Raw genomic sequence first — 14,575 nt, 5'->3', positions numbered from 1 at the left:
CGCCCTGAGGAGGCGTCAGTGATGGTCAGTGCTGCGCGGCATGTGGCAGGACTGTTCATTATCTAGTTATTTATTTTAACCATTTATTATATGTACATATATATATTATAGTAATATATTTATTATATATTACCATTTAACATGTAACAATCCACCCAGATTAACCTTTGACTAATCAAGAGAAAAATTGAAAAGCATGACAGGTAATGTACTAGTTATTACAGATTTACAGTATTTTCCAATTAAAGCAATGTGTTCAATCCACTGGTGTGCATCTGTACAGTGTATCATTTAACATATTCTTTATGAAAGAAAATAATTTGATATCCCATAGTGAGTTAAAACAATCACATTACCTGATGTAATTATTCAGGTTTCCCCAATCACATCTTTGACAATACTAACAGAGCAAAAGCCATTCTGTGTATTCTTTCACAGTTATCTTGACCACATCGTTAGTAAGACACCCGAAAATGATGAAAAAAAAAAAAGGTAAAAAGCTTGAAGATATACCCTGTGTAAAAGCGGTTTTATTCATCATTTTTTTTTTTAAAATATAAAGAAAGCAAACCAGACCAGTTTTGTGGCGCAACCAGTTTTTTTTATTTATACAAAGAATACAGCCATTCTACTTCAGTGGGATGAACCGAGAAGAGTGTGTAGCTCCAATACCGGGGCGACCGTGCTTGACTGGCTTGTAGGTGATGGAGAACTCGCCCAAGTAATGGCCGCACATCTCAGGCTGTGGAGAAGAGAAACATGTTAGTAACCAGGTAACCAGATAAATGCCTTAGGTTCACTTATAGCTGCATGTACAGTATGTAGTACGAAAGTGACTATTTAGAACTAGAAGCTTTAATTGGTGCTTTTGAATGGAGGAGCTAGGAGTTAGTGTACTCTGGAAGTAGTGTCAGTTGCCAACAGGTCCTGTAGGCAATGTTTTAATCAGCACCGTTATCCTGCCTCCTTCGAAACAAATTGGACGTTATAACAGGTATATTTTAAGGTCGTACACATATTACACACTGCAATTCTTTGGTCGAGATTTCAGACTTGTCTTGTACTCGGAGCGTGGATGGATATTTTCTTCAGGTAGTGGATAAGTCAAGTAGGTATAACTGAATCGTATACAGGCATGCCAATTGTCCAAAATATTTTTTCAGCGTCATATCATCTGCTGTATGTGATGCATCAATGTTCCAATACATCCAGTACAGATTTATCCTTACAACCCATATAACTTGCAGCAAGTCTTCAACCACGGATCTGTATGTGTAATGGAACCATCATTCATTTAAGTTTCTGCATGTATAATAGAACCATTGTTCATGTAAGGTTCTGTATGTGTAAAGGAACCATCGTTCATTTACGGACGGTTCTGTATGTATAATGGAACCAAAGTTAATTTACGGACGGTTCTGAATGTATAATGGAACCATCGTTCATTTATGGACGGTTCTATATGTATAATGGAACCATCGTTCATTTATGGACGGTTCTATATGTATAATGGAACCATCGTTCATTTATGGACGGTTCTATGTGTATAATGGAACCATCGTTCATTTATGGACGGTTCTATATGTATAATGGAACCATCGTTCATTTATGGACGGTTCTATATGTATAATGGAACCATTGTTCATTTATGGACGGTTCTATGTGTATAATGGAACCATCGTTCATTTACCATGCTCTAGATACACAAATGCAATACACCCCCACCTTATTGTTGCCAAAATTCATGCCTATGATGTTCTACATTAGCCCCAAATGTCAACTTTTGTTGGACCTGCATGTGATATTCCTTCACCGGAGCATGGTAAAGTGATGGACAAGGCCTATGGAAAGGAGGCTGGGTCACGTGTCATATCTCCGGGGTATAACACATGCGCAGTAAAATGTTGCCCGCACTCTCCGAAATTGAGCCAATTGCAACGCACGACCGCAGCTTCAGTTACGCTGCGCATGTGTTATACCCCATACCCCAAGACCCATGTCCACCCTTGACCCAGCCTCCTTTCCATAGGTCTTGGTGATGGACAGGAGGTTCAAGAAAGCTGGGGGTTCAAAATGTACAAATATGCTCTCCCTCCCACCTGACCTATAGCACATCTCACCTTGATTTCAACCTGGTTGAAAGTCTTGCCATTGTACACTCCAACCATGGACCCGACCATCTCAGGCAGGATGACCATGTCCCTCAGATGGGTCTTCACCACCTCTGGTTTCTCCATGGGGGGAGCCTCTTTCTTCGCCTTGCGCAGGCGCTTCAGGAGGGACTGCTGCTTGCGGCGCAGGCCACGGTTAAGCCTCCTCCTCTGACGGGCACAGTAGAGCTGCATCAGCTGCTCACTACACAGGGAAAGAGGATGGTATCGTCAATGAGGCCCCTGGCCATTTTTTAAATAACCGTTCGGTCGTCTCACATTCAATTAAGTTGGAGCCTGTGTTTTCTGTTTCAGTGTAATGTCCAGTCAGCTTCAATCTCATTATTACCGTTGTTAAATGTTGAGCTCCAAATTTATAAATCATTTAATGTGATGGACTGTAAATCTCTCAATATTATAACTCATATTTGAGCGACAATAAAACATTCTTTTAGGGGCTGAGCATGGGACTTTATCATTGGATTGAAAGCTAAGATTTACATTGTTTAGGAGTATGGATGTAACAAGAACCGATACTTCAGTACCAAAATTCTAAAAATGTGACGGTACTCGTTTTCTTCGGTACCATTATGCCTGTAATGGTCATTTGGTACTGGAGATGCGATTTTTCCGGATCTAACGGGGGCAGTATACGTTTACAAGTGTAAGAACGCCGTAACAGCAGCACGGAAAAAAAACAACACCACAAGACGTGAAAGATGGCAGCTGCTGCTGCAGCGCTACCACCGCCTCAACTCGCTGAGAAAACAAATAGCAAGAGTCAGGTATGGAAGTACTTTGCGTTCGAGGCGGATTTACAAGGAGTAATAATAGTTTCGCAAAAACCAGTATGCGGTGCAGTAACGGTGCCGTCGTACTTGTCTTTCCAAAGAGGAAATCATTTATTACAATTTAGCAAAACACCTCAAAGACAGACTTCCAGACAATATTGTTTGTGTTAAATACTCGAAGGCTACATGCAACTGTCTTTTGTAATGTTCAAATGTTTTAATAAAAGGAGTGCGTGTTGAATTACATGGGATTTATTGTTTTTTTTAACCATGGTGTCGAATTGGTATCGAGAATCGTGTAAATTCACTGGTATTGGTATCAACTACTACCTCTCTAGGGAGGGGGGGGACAAAGGAGGACGGTCTGCAGGACAGAATGCACACAGTGCACTGTCATAGACTAAGCTACTGGAGTTACCCTGCACTATACTCATTTTGAACAGTCTCTTCTGCACTATATTCACTTTTTTAATAGTCCTGTATCACAGCTGTTACCCTGCACTATATTCAGTTTTAACAGTTTTATTCATCTCCTTGTATTTTTATATCTGGTATAGTTTTTTGTACTTTGCACTACTAACTTTTTACTAACATGTTTTGCACTATGGAACTGTGATGCTGGAAACCTGAATTTCCTGAATCTACTAGATCTGTGGTACTGTGACATCCCTATGAAGGAGGATGTCAGTTTACAAGTCAAATACAGGTAGTCCAGTGGCTCCAGCTGACCACCATGCAGCCACAGCTGTTCAACCCCAGTGTGTTGTGTTTTACTTACTAGGACATGTCCAGAAGCTGGTCCAGGTCCACACCTCTGTAGGTGAACTTCCTGAAGGTACGCTTCTTCTTGATCTCGGTATCCGCCTGGAAGAAGAGACATAATCCAGAATAAGTGTGAAGCTTGTACAATTACTGTTGTTCAAATGCTTTCAAAGTAATTCAATGTCACTGGTTAACAGTTACGGGACTATTAACCCTCGCAGGAACCTACAATGCATTAAAGTCATGTCATGTTTAGTTACTAGGATACGTTGAACCACCGGGTTAGCTTAGCAACAAACGGCTAATTCAGTGCCTTTAAACACACATTTATGTGGCTTTTTAAGCAACGATTTTCTACTAGATAGTCAGTGAATGTGTATAACTGTCGGATGATATTGACAGTTATCCTAATCAGTGATTTTACAGTTCAGATGCACATAGATTGCATTTTGACAAGCTTCACGATCGGTTGAACACCTACCATCTTGCCTGAAGTTCCGGGAGGAAAAGAACGGGCTGAAGTCTCGTTAGGCCTGATATCGCGCGATTTGAGATCAAACATCCGGGTGGTGACTTCCGGTGGTGGTTCACCAGTGTGAACAGCAGGTGATGCTGTTGTATAATAACTCTGGTTTCATTCTGTACAGTGTCAGGTTTCTTACCAACGTGTCCCTTTTTTATTATTATCGTGTAGAGTCATAATATAGCTGTACAGTATTAGTTTTACATATCAAGAGGAAGAAAAGCGGAAAAATTAAACAGTAAATAATAATAATTATAATAATTACAATAATAATCTTTATTTGTGTAGCACCTTTCTAAACATAGTTTCAAAGTGTTTGCACAGATACAATGAAATACAGACAAAATAAAAACAACAATAAAAGAACAAAACATAAAGACAAAACAATCAAAACAATAAGCTACTACACATGAGCCAAAAGAGGACAATATAAAGTGTGGGGAAAAAGGTGCACCAAGCTGTTGCCTTACGGAGTTAAAAAGCTTTTTTTAAATAAAAATAGGTTTTTAAAAGAGATTTAAAATTGGTAGTAGAGCTAGCTAACCTGAGGTCCCGAGGTAGGCTGTTCCACAGTCTAGGGTCATTGATGGCAGCCTAGACCTGGGTACAACCAGTAGAGCCAAGTCAGAGGACCTCAGGTTATGCGGTGACATATAGGCTGTAAGGAGCTCAGTGATGTAGCTTGGTGTCAAACCATACAGAGCTTTAAAAGAAAATGTATGTGATTGTATTTTTTGACATGTATACTAACTAATGAAAGGATCAGAGGTGGAAAACAAAGTTTTACTCAAGTACTTGGCTATGGCTTACTTGTGAAGCCTACAATTTGGAGGTAGGCTACTTGTACTTAATCAGTGATGGAGTACATTTACTCAAGTAATGTACTTAAGAACTATTTTGTCATACTTGTACTTTACCTGAGTATTTCCATCTTTATACTTTTATACTACATTTCAGATGAAAATATTATACTTTTTACTAGATTACTACATTTATTTGACACTTATAGTTACTTTTTACATATAAAAACATGATATGTTCATATGATATGATGCAGTACTATGCTACTAATTTACCCAGTAGTATACAAAGTATCTAAAATTGGCTCAGCATTAAGGAACTACAACATTTAAATACTCTCACATGTATTTGTTTGTGATCATATAATATTCTATAATATTATAACATTGTGGAAGAAGCCATTCTGCATAATTAGTACTTTTACTTTTGATACTTTAAGTACATTTTGCTGAAAATACTTCTGTATTTCTACTTAAGTAACATTTTGAATTCAGGAATTTTTTATTTGACTGTGGTATTTCTACTTTTACTGAGTACTTCTTCACAACTGTTCTTAGTATTTCCATTTGATGCTACTTTATACTTCTATTCACTACATTTTAGAGGGAAATATAGTAGCAACTTTTTATGGCACAACATTTATTTGACAGATTTCAGATTTTCAGATTATAATTTTACATAAAAAACATATGATAAACTATAAATAAAATACATCGTTAAAGATTAAACTGGTGGGAAACACCTACATTTACCTTCCCATTAGCATTTCCACTAAAGATACATTTCCCCTCCAGACTCATTCAAAGATCTCTACAATATATTACAAATTTGACTTTTGATTTAACTACATTTTGTTAATACTTCTTTACTTTTACTTTACTTGAATGCAGTACTTTTACTCGTAATGGTGTATTTTTACATTGTTGTATTGCTACTTGTACTTAAAAAGTGAATATTTCCTCCACCACTGTGACTAAGTATTCATTTACTCAAGTACTGGGTCCTTACTTTGGTTTTTCCATTTTGAGAGACACCACATTTCAGATTAACAATCTATTTTTAATACATTTACCCAATGCCTGTATCTGTACTTACAGTGCAGAATAAAGTTTTACTTGTAAAAACAAATGTAATAGCTCCTAAAACACATGTACTATTTGGTACTTTATCCTCATTAAATTTAAGAACATTTTGGGATATCTATGAAGTTTTTGAATCACATGATTAAAATGAAATGTGAAAGTTGGACTTTTATTTGTTTTGCAGGATTTCTTTCATTATTGCTACTATTACTTAAGTAAAAGTTTTCAATATATTAGCCTTTGCTTTAAAGGATTGATCCCTGTAACTTCACTTTATCAACCACGATGAAGTTGTTATAGGAACTTAAAGGGTCAGTTTACCCACACAAAAACACATACAGTATTTTCTCACTTCCTCTACTGATTTCAAGTAATTCAGACACTTTTGGTTTTATTTACCCTGCTTTTGAGACATCCTACTTGCCTCCATCTTAATACAAGGGATACAAAGTGGATTTTTTAAAGTATTTATTCTAATCTCAAGATCTCAGAACCTTGACAATTATAACCAAAACTATGTGTATGGCTGGAGACCACTAGACTGTAAGTGAGGCTCTTTTTTCCTTTTAACCAACCCTTTAAAAACATATCGTATGTCTATTTAGTAAGGAGGTATTATGCAGTAGTGTGTAGTTCTGCAGTGATAGTGAAACTTGTGGACCCTTCCTGTTTTGTGTAACAGATATCATCTCTGGTCAACTAGTTTGTCATCTCATCATTTTTTATGCAGCTACTAACTGATTTTTGTGCATTACCTTTATTATCCGAGGCCTAAACAATGACTGCAGATTAAGTGAATAAATCCTTTGTGGCAAACTTTACATTAGTATTATTTTTACAAACCAAAAGAACACATGATAAGGAATGCAAATCTTTATTACACCGTATTCACAAAAAAAAAAATACTTCTCAATGCAGACATTTCTTTTTAATACTGGCATAAAGATTATTCCAGAGTAAAAAGTATAGGCCAATATCAAATGTTATTCAGAGTCAAGGTACAAAACGGTCCCCATTCAAATCCCAAATATGCATAAATAATAATCTTTAAATGATCAAATATAAATTGTATGATTGGTTTGCATATCAACCAATATTTAAGACTGATTAACTTACACATTACGCGTGACAAAAAAACAGATCCAGTATTCTTGCTTGGAATGTTCAAAACTTCACTTGTGTTATTGTATCCTCTCCCCCGCCATCTTCAGTCCAAAGAAAACAAGCTCAACTCCAGTCGGACTGGTTATACAAACAAAGGAAATATTTCTACCATTAAAAAAAAGTGAAATGAAAAGAAACAGAATATGAAAAGGTTAGTTTGTTCTAAAAACTATTTTGCTCCCTCATCTGTCTGAACAACCAAAAGTGCTCACTGCTGTAAGTCAATGACCAATACTGAGGGCATGAAGACGATACTGAAGTAACAAACAAATGTACATTCACAGGAATTATGTTGCTTACACAGATGATACAGCGATTACAGATAAAACACAAGCATCGGTGTTTTGATCAATACAAGTTCTTAAAAAATGGTTTTAAAAAAAACTCCCTAATGTTTCACTTTTAGTTTCATGTTCCCCTTACAAAAACCATGGGGATCTCCCTTAATGTAACTAATGAGTCAGCAAAAAAAAGAAGTAATAGTAGGGCTTTGGCACATTTAAAAGAAATCCCTGGGATAGAAAACTAGCTAAGCCAAAAATATTGGCTTTTATGGTCACTTTAAATGCACACACAAAAAAAAAAAAAAAAAAAATCACAGAAATACAGTTCATCATGATATGTGTAACATTGGTTTCGCACTAATCAGGGTAACAAAACAAATTCATACAATACTAAAAAAAAGGATATGACCAAAGAAAAAGGGTGCAACATCCTGTGAGCCTTGAGGGTTTTTCTTTCTGTTCTGTGTCCTTCAGACAATCTCCTTCCCTTCCTCAGCAGCCTTCCTTCCTTCTAGTAATCTGTCCCTTCCTCTTGGTACACCTGCTCTTCTTCCTGGTAACCTTGGTAACCCTCGTCTTGGAAATCTGGGATGTAGTCCCGGGCGACGGCTGCCCCGTTTTGTTCCTCTGGAACCTCCTCGGCTTTAGGACAGTACTTGGAGTCGTAGATCTGCCGTCCCAGGCCGAAGTTCTGGCCGCTCTGGTTGGCGCCCTGGCTGTAGCCCATCTGTAGGGACATGGTGCTGTTGTCACACTTGTCCGTGCCCAGCTTGTTGTCGTAAATGGCGCGCCTTGTCCCTGGAGCCGTCATCCCAGCCTGTGGTTGAGACGGGGGGGACAGAGAAAATAAGAATCAACAAGAACAGTTTTGTTCCCCTGTATAGGCATTAAACACGTCTAAACAACATGCTGAGTTCACTGATAGCAGATCAAGTGTCACATTGCTGATGACAATCCAGGAGTTTGCAGCTTCCAACAAGTCTAAACATGGCACTAGTTTATAGCAGTGGAAGGACATCAATGCCCTGAGGCTTAATGCCACTGGAGTCCTATAATTATGATTTCATGAGAAGTTGTGAATATGTTGCAGTACCTGGCTCGCCCCCTTGTTGGTTCCCATCTGCAGGCTGATGGTTGTGTTGTCCATTGGTGGCTGGATTTGAACTTTGGGGTCATATAAGTGCCTCCTGGTGCCGTATGCGTTCATACCTGCCTGACTGGCGCATTTGTTGGTCCCCATCTAAAAAAAGACAGAAGCACCACAATAAATGGACATGTTGCTTTAAACAAAGATGCTCTATAACAAAGATGATGCATTTTAAGCCCCACCAATGGTTTGAAATGGTATACACTTCCTGTCTCGGTCATAGCGTGCTCACCTCTCCCCCCCATCCCCCATCCTCATTTGTAAGTATTGTGAACGTCGTGTGAATTGATGAAGGCAAATTGAGTTATATTTGCACAATGTATTTATATTTTCTTTTGCTAACATTAGATATTTACACAGCCATATTTAGCATTAATAAAATTAGTTAGCTAGGGCGTTCGCGAACGTTAGTTGCCAGATCTCGCAGGAATGTGTTGCGGAGACAGAGAAAGGTCTCCTTTCTGAACCGTCTCTGCTTGAAACCACTTGCAGCTCTGCACTTGCAGCTGACCTTGTATAACAACAAACAGTGGTAGCATGTTGCATAATCTCAACAAGAATGTGAGTGACACTAGGTAAACATGTACTTTAAAGTTTCAGTCAGCTGTCAGGTATGACTACACATACACAAATGTTGTATTGTAAGTTTTCATCACCGTGTAGGTAGCTCTCATGTCAACCGGAAAATAACAAAACAGAGTTGGAACAATGAGCAGCATTTATACTGAAGTATGTTATGCTTGACATAAGATCATGACAAAGTCTGGTTTCGCAATAGTTTCGACACAAGCCGTAGTGAGCTCGGCTTTCCGAGCAGCTGTCAGATTCAGCCAAAAATATCAAATTAATAACTGATTTTATGGATTAATATTTCACAGTCATGTCATACTTTTTTCCTTTATTGACAACCTGGGAATATTTTGTCCCGTCACATCTGATTATTTTGTCGAACACAGCCTTGAGTTTCACTGTCAGACCTGTACCAACATAAACGTCAATCATGTGACATGCTGACTTGTAGTAATGTGCTAGGTATGGAGACTTTAGCGGCAAAGAAAATGTACGAAGCGTTCACTTTTTCCTGGTTTGATCATAGTTGGAGAGTTTCAGATTTGAAACTGCTGCCAACTCACCATTTTTTTGGACATGCAATATTGAATTACAGTGTTATTGAGAGTTTGTTGGGTATGGTTTTGTTTTCTTATATTCTATATAATATTCTTTATATAGATATATTTTTACATGTTTGAAATAATAAAAAAAAAAATATATATATATATATATATATATATATATATATATATATATATACATATATAAAGTAAAATCTAATCTAAACCCTGCTGCTCACCCAGGAATCTCCAAAATATATCTCCATAACTATACCTGTAGGCCAATGACGCACTGTCCAGCCTTCATCTTCTCTTCATCAAACATCCGCTCGTGCTTGTCAGCGTACTTCACCCCGATGTCCACCCGCGACTGGCAGCCCTTGGTCTTTGCCTGAGAGAACAGATAGACGGTTGTCAAAATCCAACCATTCACCATAAGAACAATAATTTAACTTTCTATGACAGAGATGAAAGGAGAACATTACTCCCACCGCTAGATTTTCAAGACTCACCATGCTGGCGAGTGCGAGCAGCGTCGTCTGGACCTGCGTCATGTTGCCGTTCTCAAACAGGTCGTTGGCTTCGAAGATGTCGTGATGCTTCAGGCCGTACCTTGTGATGGCTGAGATGAAGCTCGTCAGGTTATCCATCTAAAAACCAATAAAAACAAAACAACAACGTGTGTGCTGCTTTTAGAATGATAGAGGTGCAAGTATATCTCTGTTTGCATATCATTTTAAAGTTTCTTATCAATAGGAAGTAGTCCTGTAGCTGTAAAAACAGTTTGTGTTTACAACATTCAGCCCGTCTTAAATGAGGGAGTATGTTTACTGTGAGTGGCTGCATGTCAGTACAAAACCAGTTTCAGACACTGCTCTGAGCAGTGCGCTGCAAAAGCAGAAGAAGCTGCCTACATGCAAGTATCACCGTGACCTAGCATGATTAATGCGTGCCGACATCCTAACTGGTTGGAAACGCTCTCAAAGCACAAGAGAGCCGTTTGATGACTATCATTAGTGTCAATGCACCGTTGCCATCAAAAGATTGTTACCCTCGATTGTTAAAAAGCATGTGGCATAACTAACTCACCTGATGCCAGTTCAGCGTTGAGTTGTTGGTCTTTTTCACAGAGCCTGGAGAGAGTTTGTTGATAAGGCTGTGAGACAAAAAAAAAAAAAAAAGAGGAAATACTGTAAGTTTTCTGAATAACTGTACATAATAAAACAGACGATCAAGGCCCTCGTGGTGTAACGGACATCTCTGCTTACGTGCACAAAATGATTCCATTCTTCAGGCCTTTCTGGAAGTCGGGCCCGATGGAAGCGCCGGTCACGTCCTCGATCCAGACCCTCAGCTCCTCCTCTTTCTGAGCGTCGTACTTCTGTGCAATCTGGTTGGGAGGAGAGGTCAAAAGGTCACATATGTTCCACTGGCGGCAATCATCATCAGCCAGTAGGTGATTTGTTAAACAGTAAATGCATTCATAGAGTTTGTCACAGACTTCTTCTTTGTTACCAGATGAAAAAAATACCTTCCTGTCTCGGATGGCCTCCCACTTGCAGACACACATGCCATTTAAGAGGAATTTCATAAAGATAACTGAGCCGCAATATGTTAACTCCCCAATAGTTTATTATGACTGCATGTGATCATGTTTCATGGTCAGCCTTGAATTTCACTTTGCCTCAGTGTAGTATGCTGCGTCTACAGAGGGGGTTTTGTCTTATTTAGCCTTCATAAATAAGGCTACACTGACATGACCTCACACACACACACACACACACACACACACACGCACGGACATCCTGTTTGTTGAACTGCTAAATTCTCCCCTGAAACACAGGAAGGCAGTAGCTGAGAGTGGGAGGGAGTGGAGAGTTTTAAAGGGGCTTAACATGGCACAAAGATTGACTTTCTTGTGAAAGGCGTCACTGTTGAGGTGTGACTTTGATTTACAAGCTTTTTTTTTTGGTTGATGACTGAAGTGTGAGAAAATCTGGCACTGAAAGAGGCCATTCAGGAAGAGCATTGTAGTCCTGTAAACAACGTCCGCTTGTGCAACCAACTGGAAAGCAGAAATGAGAGAAAAGTGGGACTAAAACAGGTATAGACTTCTTCGCCGCCTGTAAACGATAACGTGTTGACAGAGCTCCGTGCAAACCCACAATCAGCCAACAATGTCTCTTTCTGTGTCCCGAGGGCCATGAGAAGCCGAACCACAGTCTAACCTATACATAGAAGCTGGCTGCACTCGGCTCACAGCTGGTTGTACTCTTAAGGAATGTCTGTCTTCTAATTACATTTCATCCCCATATTGAAAAAAAAACACGAGCCATTTAATTGCCCACAAAGATTCCTACAGATGCAATTTACAGAGACGGGCTGAACGTGAGGAATTTACCCCGCAGCGGCTGGATATAAGACACAACTGTGTGTGTTGATGCAATGAATGAATACGCTGCTTATTGCCATTCTGGTTCCACATGCAACCAAAAATATGTCAAGTGCGACCAAACATTTTCATTGATCGCACCAGTGCGCCTGACATTTAGCAGGTCTGTCTCAAGCCCCCAGGAAGAGCGGAGGTCGTTGATCCCAATTTTCATAGTGGCCAAATGGTCGGTACGACAACTTCTGTGTCCGACGCGCGTGATGCCATTGGGCCCAAAAAGGCTTTTGCCCATAGACTTACATTGGGAGAGAGACGTCTGTAACTCAGTGGATACTTTTTTTGTAAGGTGAATCAACTCACCAGTATGAACACTTTAATAGCCCTTATTTAAATCATTAGGTCCTAAAAGCTGTAAAATGCACTGATAGCTGAATCCAGAGTTATTTTCCTTCCTCCGTTCATGTGAATGAGACCCAGACCGTGACGATCGCGCAAACCGCGACGATCGCCAAACCGTGACGTCTGGACCCCGTGACCGAGTCATGTGACCGAGCGGACTTATCTTTATCTGCACCTTTAATCCTGTTTCTGATCATTTACATTATGCCAATGTCTATGAGAACTGACAAAAAAGATAACGCTTAATATGTATTATTGCGGTGCCAAAAGACACGGCGAAGAATTTTGGGTGAACCTAAATGAAAAAGTCAGGTGCACAAGTTCAACCAATGTAAAAGAGTTAGTCTGGAGCCCTCTTAAAACTTCTGATTTTCTATGAGTTTTAAGAAAAAGTTAAAGGGGGGCTAGGAGGAGCGTATGCTTCACATTTCACAGAAGTGGCTACGTCACCGATGGCAGGAAATACCACTCAAGTCAGCATCTCCCCCCCTCACCACCCACCCACCCGCCATCCCCTTCAAGGACATCACTGGTAGCAGACAGAGGAAATCTACATGTTTTCTTTACGTCCCAGCACATGTTGTTCTGTAGATGGACGTGACCCCTTTCTCTCCCATACAAGGGCACAGACAAGGAATGCAGATAATAAGAAAAAAAAAAAAAAAATCAGTTGAAGGTGAGTTAAAGAAACACAAGATTAGCTGCAACTCAGACTATTGTTCCATTAAGAAAGGGGGACAAAGCAGGCAGGAAAAAGATAACCAAGATATTAAATAGTAATAACACTTTTTCTTTTTTTAAAGGGGAAGTTCCCATGGTTATGCACAATAAACGAGGTCAGGAGAGTAATCTCCAGCATCAGCCCTGGCATTTTAAGTGGATCCGGGTGGCCCAAATAAACAAGGTGCTTTTCCTCATCAAGGACGCACTCAATGAAGTTACACATCACCGCAGAGTGGAGGTCACTTTGGAGACTGTTTGGTTTGTGTCACTTTAGTCAACTCAAAGGACTTTTTAATGCAAAAACTAAAAGAGAAAACCTTTCTTGCACTGATGGTAACGTTTTTATCAAAAGAGAAGGACACCACAAAGGGAATGGGGGAAGTAGGAAACTATTGTTACAAAAAGAAGCAATAAAAAGACACAGGAGAGGGGGAATAAAGTGGATGCATGACATCCAATAATCCAGGGACTAATAGGAATTACATTAAGTGCTAATGCAGGTCACAACGCCGGGCATCCAGCTGCCCTGTCTGTGGGAATAGATCATGCTGGAAACGAGGATAACAAATTTGCCACAACGACACACTTCTTTGCCAAGAGGGACAACGCCCATAGTCTGATTTTAACTTTGTCTCCTGCACGGGGGAATCAATAAGTCTGCTTCTAAAGTTGTAAAACTCAACATGAATACACACTTTTGCAAAGTATTCACACTCAACTAATATAAAGTCCGTTTATCCTGTATAAAAAACAACTTTTAATTTCTCTTTGTATCGTTTTTCCATCCACCTCTTGAGTACCTGCGTGTCAAAATGGAGGCCAGGTGACGCTCCGAGGAAAAGTAGCACAATGAGAGAGAGCATGATGGGAAGAAAAAGTTACTTTGTGTATGATATGATTATTAAAATATATATATATATTTACACCTACCTTGTTTTTTATTTCCGCTGTTAATCCGTAGCCATTCACTTTGTTAAAAGACATTGTGTCAAAGAGTTGTGTTTTTTTTCTATTAGGGTAAAACAAAAACTATAGACAGCTCTACTTGAGGAGAAACGCTGTTCTAGATAATCTGCGACTTTCTCTTCCAATGAAACCTCCTCGGAGTGAACTAAATACTTCCTTTCTCTTTCACGGCCTCCAATTAGAGCGCTCCCACGGTTCAGAGCGAAGAGCGGCGATGAGAGAGTCAAGATAGTTCACTGCTGATGGTTTCACCAGAGCAACACAAGGGCGCCAAAACGA

General features: G+C 39.4%; 2 protein-coding genes across 2 annotated transcripts; both read right to left on the bottom strand.

The window, feature by feature from the left end:
* Positions 1–579: 579 nt before the first annotated feature.
* Positions 580–4,327, bottom strand: rps15 (ribosomal protein S15). The gene is made up of 4 exons (XM_037788473.1): positions 4,185–4,327; positions 3,720–3,805; positions 2,121–2,355; positions 580–742 (listed from the first exon to the last, which is right to left on the bottom strand). Exons 1-4 carry the CDS (start codon positions 4,263–4,265, stop codon positions 629–631), a joined length of 516 nt encoding a protein of 171 aa, XP_037644401.1. The 5' UTR covers positions 4,266–4,327; the 3' UTR covers positions 580–628.
* Positions 4,328–6,967: 2,640 nt separating this feature from the next.
* Positions 6,968–14,443, bottom strand: cnn2 (calponin 2). The gene is made up of 7 exons (XM_037788472.1): positions 14,261–14,443; positions 11,085–11,206; positions 10,906–10,972; positions 10,329–10,466; positions 10,091–10,207; positions 8,651–8,797; positions 6,968–8,374 (listed from the first exon to the last, which is right to left on the bottom strand). Exons 1-7 carry the CDS (start codon positions 14,312–14,314, stop codon positions 8,069–8,071), a joined length of 951 nt encoding a protein of 316 aa, XP_037644400.1. The 5' UTR covers positions 14,315–14,443; the 3' UTR covers positions 6,968–8,068.
* Between the last annotated feature and the right edge of the window lie 132 nt (positions 14,444–14,575).

This window comes from Sebastes umbrosus, chromosome 12 (assembly GCF_015220745.1).
Source record: "Sebastes umbrosus isolate fSebUmb1 chromosome 12, fSebUmb1.pri, whole genome shotgun sequence".
Taxonomy (NCBI): Eukaryota; Metazoa; Chordata; class Actinopteri; order Perciformes; family Sebastidae; genus Sebastes; species Sebastes umbrosus.
The sequence above is the reverse complement of the archived record's forward strand: the minus strand, read 5'-3'. Positions and strand labels throughout refer to the sequence as shown.